Source organism: Octopus bimaculoides, chromosome 7, assembly GCF_001194135.2.
Source record: "Octopus bimaculoides isolate UCB-OBI-ISO-001 chromosome 7, ASM119413v2, whole genome shotgun sequence".
NCBI lineage: Eukaryota > Metazoa > Mollusca > Cephalopoda > Octopoda > Octopodidae > Octopus > Octopus bimaculoides.
Window position 1 is genome coordinate 96727149 of NC_068987.1, and position 5473 is coordinate 96732621.

General features: G+C 35.1%; 1 protein-coding gene across 2 annotated transcripts in view; it reads left to right on the top strand.

Annotated features, from left to right (window-relative positions):
* Positions 1-3067, top strand: part of LOC106880210 (ankyrin repeat and SOCS box protein 3) — a 34219-nt gene extending 31152 nt beyond the window's left edge. For both annotated transcript variants that reach the window (XM_052969824.1, XM_052969825.1), the window contains 2 exons: positions 1086-1151; positions 1652-3067. In XM_052969824.1, the coding sequence (XP_052825784.1) occupies positions 1086-1151; positions 1652-2861 (1276 nt within the window). In that variant the 3' untranslated portion in view covers positions 2862-3067. The remainder of the gene's footprint in view (positions 1-1085; positions 1152-1651) is intronic.
* The last annotated feature ends 2406 nt before the right edge of the window (positions 3068-5473 follow it).

The window sequence follows — 5473 nt, forward strand, 5'->3', positions numbered from 1 at the left end:
AGAAATATGATCTGGGAATTTTGGAAATGAATGTTGTTAGTTTAACTGACCCAAATACTTGAGAATTATTTATTTTATTGAGGTTATACATTTAATAGGCAAAATAGTATTTTTCTCCTCAGAATATAAGAAACATAACTAAATATCACAAAGTTAAGTGTTTCATGTTCTATTGAATTTAATAATAATAATATTATAATTATGCAAAATGCTAGCAATTTGGCAGGCGGTCAGTTAGTTGACTCAGTCAACGCTGATCCTTGGTTAGTATTTTACTTTATTAACTTTGATAAGATAGAAGATAAAGTTGGCTTTGGCTGGATTTGAACTTGGAATGTTTATCTCTGTAATTAACTATCACAAAGTATTTTATCCAATGTTCTAATGGTTCTGCTCATTTAGTGTTCTTTTTGTAGTAATCCTTTCTACTATAGGCAAAAGGCCTTAAATTTTAGGGAAAGGAATTCATCAATTATATCAGCCCCAGTACTTAACTGGTACTTATTTTATAGACCCTGAAAGGATGAAAGGCAAAGTAACTGCTTTTTATAATAATGTTTCCGATTCAAGCACAAGGCTAACAATTTTGAGAGGAAGTTGTTAGTTGATTACACTGGCCCCTGTACTTTATTTTATTGTTCCTGGTGGTGTGAAAAACAAAATAGACCTCGGCAGGATTTGAACTCAGAATGTCAAGACTCAGAAGAAATGTCACAACATTCTGCCAGGTCACTTGTGAATGTAAGGTTGTTATGTGATATGACAGACTCATAGATATTTGGTAAAATGTTGATAAAACGTTGAAGTTGTTCATCATCATTATTGTTTTACATCCGTTTTCCATGCTGGCATGGGTTGGACAGTTTGACAGGAGCTGGCGAATCAGGGAGCAGTCCAGACACCAATTGTCTGTTGTGGCTTGGTTTCTATAACTGGATGCCCTTCCTAATGCCAACCATTTTACAGAGTGTGCTGGGTGCTTTTTGAAAAAAAATATGTAAAATATTGTTTTAATCTCATTTTTAAGTCTTTCTCATATATTACATTTTTACACTACATTTTATTAAATATTTCTTTCTCACCAGGTATAAATGCCGCTGTAGTTTTAGATGTACCCCAGAATCTTACAATTCGTTATCGGTCATGGGAAGGTAAGACTGAATTCATTGTTCTGTCATTGTTATTGTTATAGTTGAATAGTTTCAATATGTTACGTAAGTCTATTTTGATAAACTTGTATGGTAGAAGTTACTCTACTTAAATTGTACTTATTTATTTTAACTATCTATTCTGAAGTGCATGAATGATATCTATAGCTTTTGCAGTCCCTGCATGATAAATGAGGTCAGTACAATCATCTGCTTCACATTTACTTTCCTAATTACCTCTCATTAGCAGAGAAGGAGATGGGAAAATAAATGTGAAGCAAGAAGTCAGTGATTTCTGTATGCTTGCATTTGTGATTGTGTGTGTGTGTGTGTGTGTGTAAAAACTCAATGTATGCAATTGAAACAGCATTGATTTCAATTGCCATCTGTGTATCATACTAAATGTATACACACTTCCTTCTACTCTAGATTTGTAATCTTGTACCGATAAGAAACTATTGGTTTTGTTTTTGTAATGTTTCCCTTTTTTCTTTTATTTTCAGTTTTATAAAAGATGCTGCCGGTAAAAATGATACAGACTTGCTGCAGGTTGCTCTATCTGGCTTCCATGGAGAGTTCTGTAGTGATGACTTAAATGAAGCATTAATCAGAGCAGCAAACTCTGGTCATTATGAATGTGTACAGCTGTTATTGGATGCAGAAGCAGATGTGGACACTGTAGATTTAGATGGAGACTCCAGCCTGATATTAGCTTCTACCAAAAATTTTCTCAAGGTTGCCAAACTTTTGATTAATTATGGCTGCAATATTAACTTGGCCAGTCATTGTGGGCAAACTGCTCTCCATATGGCTGCTTACCACCAAAACAAACAACTGGTTGAGCTACTCTTGAGCACCAGCAGTGACGTTAATATGAAGAATCGCTATGGCGACACACCTCTAATTTTGGCTGTTATGGTCAACAGCATTGAGATAACCAAACTGTTAATTAAATCTGGTGCAGACGTCAATGCAAGCAATTTGGATAACGCAACTTCACTACACTCTGCTGCGAAGAACGGGACTGTGGAATTAACAGAATATCTCATAAATTCTGGTGCCGACATCAATGCTCAAAACATATGGGGTTACACACCACTTTTGCAGGCCTCCATGGAGAACCGTCCAGAAATCGTACAAATGCTTATAGACTTCAATTGTGATGTCCACTGCTCATGTCATGCAAAGAAGACATCATTGCATTATGCTGCAAACAAGGGACATGCTGAATGTGTAAGAATTTTACTGGCAGCTGGTTGTAACCCCAACAAATGTGATTTTCATGGCAGCACACCGCTAATGGAAGCTGCTGTGTATGCCCGTACTGATGTCATAAAGTTACTTCTTCATGCTGGTGGGGATGCTACAATTAAAGGGGGTACAGCACTAGCTGGCAGATGGACAAAAGCTCTTCCATTTAGAGCAGCCCTGTCCCATGGGAATCTTGAACTTACAAAAGTTCTGTTTCTTGCCGGTGGGATCAGTCTTTCGGAACTGCAGTCAGTAGTGCATTCAGGGGTTATTTCGAAACAGACAGAAAGCATTGTGATAAAGGAGTGGCTACAACAGGTAGCCTCCACACCACTCGCCCTCTCACACTTGTGTCGGTTGATCATTCGCCAGTCAATGTGTGCACCAGTGGCGAAATGGACTCATCTTCTTCCCATTCCCAAGACACTGCAGGATTACCTCAACTATATGGACATACAATGAGTTACACTTAATGTAAAACACTGCCAACATCTAAACATACTCAAACCTTTTGCTCTATATAGATGGGGAAATCAGTGAGAGGTGAGTTTGTGTGATACACAAAGATACTGAACTTCAAATAAATTTGATTCTGTTTGTCTCTTTTTTTTTTGGAAACAAAATTTTCAATTGTGAAAAAATTTAATAAAATTGTTTTGTTTTTTAAATTGTAATATATTTATAAAGTGTGCCCATCCATATATATATATATATATATATATATATATATATATATATATATATCATCATCATCATCATACATCCATTTATATATATAATTTTACTTTTGTTCTAAAAACATCTTTAGGGGTTATAACCCTTGTAAAGAACATATGTCTGATTACTGAAGGATCTCTATGTCAATTTATTTAAGTTTTATTCAGCACTTGTGCAGTCAGATTCATACATGGTATTTGTTATGTTGTGTTGAGTGCACTCAGCTCAATGCTTTTCAAACCATATGTGTGTTTGTATATCTGTGTAAATGTTTCCACCCAAACACACATGGTTTGAAGAGCATTAATCTGAGTACACTCAAAAACATCCTTCAATGAGGTCATGCTAATCTTGTTTCTTTCAGTGGCAAAAAAGCACAATCCGTTCACCTCAATAAAGCATTACCACATCCCTTAGTATGAACAGTACGTAACTAAATCTTAGGTCTCTCTCAGTTGTTGGGGATGTTCTGGTGAATGCATGTCCTCAATGCAGCAAAGACTACATATCAAGGACAGGCCTTTCTCTTTAGATCTAAGAAAGATTTTAATGTTTTTCTTACAGCTATTCACTTGCAAGAATTCAGGAGGAACAGCAATGATATCAAACTCTTTGAAGGCTTGTGAAACTATAGGCACACCACACCCCCTCTCTCCAGGTGTAAGCATTAAACAAAATAAGAAGGCTACACACAAATTTAAGATTAAAAAGAAAAAGAAAATCATTATCCACTAATAACCAGTCATCTACTAAATATAACTTCTGTTAATTAACAAGTAATAACTTTTATGTTCTTTTTATTTGTAGAACTTACTATTTTTAGTTTGGTATATTTAGATGAGAATTTGTCAACTGTTCACATTGTTTATGTAAGTCAACAGTCACACTGTACCACCACTGCTACCACTACCACAATCATCTATACTAGAAACATGCAACCTGAGACTCATGTGTCACATGCAGTCCAGTTGCTCAGGATTGAAATGGCATTAAGCAATAACAACCATCATGACCAATATAACTTCAACACAAGCCAAAGAGGAGGGTCTGTATGTGATCACTTGACCTCTTAGAAATAGTAGCCAAATCCCCTTGAATTACACCCTACACCATCATAGAAAGGGAGGGAGATGTGTTTGGGCCTTAATGTAGTTTGGGATAAAGTGTACCTTACAGAAGTGAGAAAATGAAATGGCCATCTAGGTATTATACTTAATATATATGCTGTGTTGATAGAATAGTTACTGTGGTATTCATCTTGAGATAACATCTATTAAGGACATGCAGTGTTAAAAACACAAATCATTCCAGTGGTGGCTTGCAAGAATGCCAGATGCACTTGAACTTTTTGGGACCTTTCAATAACGTACTCACAGCTGGTTACATGCTTTGATGAGAATTCATTACCAAGAGATGTTATCTCAGGACAAATACCTCAGTAACTGCCCTATCAATGGTGTATATACATTATAATACGTAGATGGCTATTTTAATTAGCAGTTATGTTATTCAGTCAACAGTAATACTAATTTATTCAGATTGTTTTAAATTAATCATGCATTATCTTATAGCTTTGAGATTTTGATGAGGTAACTTAATTTTTAGAATGACATTGTAGGGTTCGTGTGAGAGGCCAGATATAGCCACTTTGTTTATAAAATGGGTGGAATTTTTGGCCAGATATTGGCCAGTTTAAATGCTAAAGGGTTAATACTGTATCAATTGCATTTACCAAAAGACAGATTAATCGCAATTTGAACACCTTTTATCACTGGTCTGTTAGTTCAGTCAGGGTTGACCTGAATTATCATACATCATCTCCTCCTCCACTATCACCACAACTAACGTCACATTGTTTCCTTTATACTACCTCATTATCACAATGCCATCCCAAACATTGCTCCACTGTATATCAATTCCATCATAATATTGCTTCAGAACATTTTTCCCTACGCACCACATCACTATCATAACACCACCATGACCACCACCATCAACAACATTAGCCAACCATACCATTACTACTAATCATTATGACAGTTATATAACTGTTATATAACATAATGATCTTATAAGTTAAGCCAATTAATTTACAAATTTCTTTTCTAATTTAATCAATCATGAATCAACCTCAAGGAGATTGCTGAAATTGTTGTTGTTATTGTTTAGCTTCAAGATAGGGTTGCTGGATTGAACTACTTTTTTCTTTTTTTTAATTTGATATAATTACTAGTTTAAAATTTAAATTTTTAAGGGTAAAAATTCTATTGATTATCATATTAAATTACTAGCAGAAATATCCAGCGTTGCCTGGATTAAAGAAAATAATGAAATTCGAAAATGCCTTTTAGATCTCT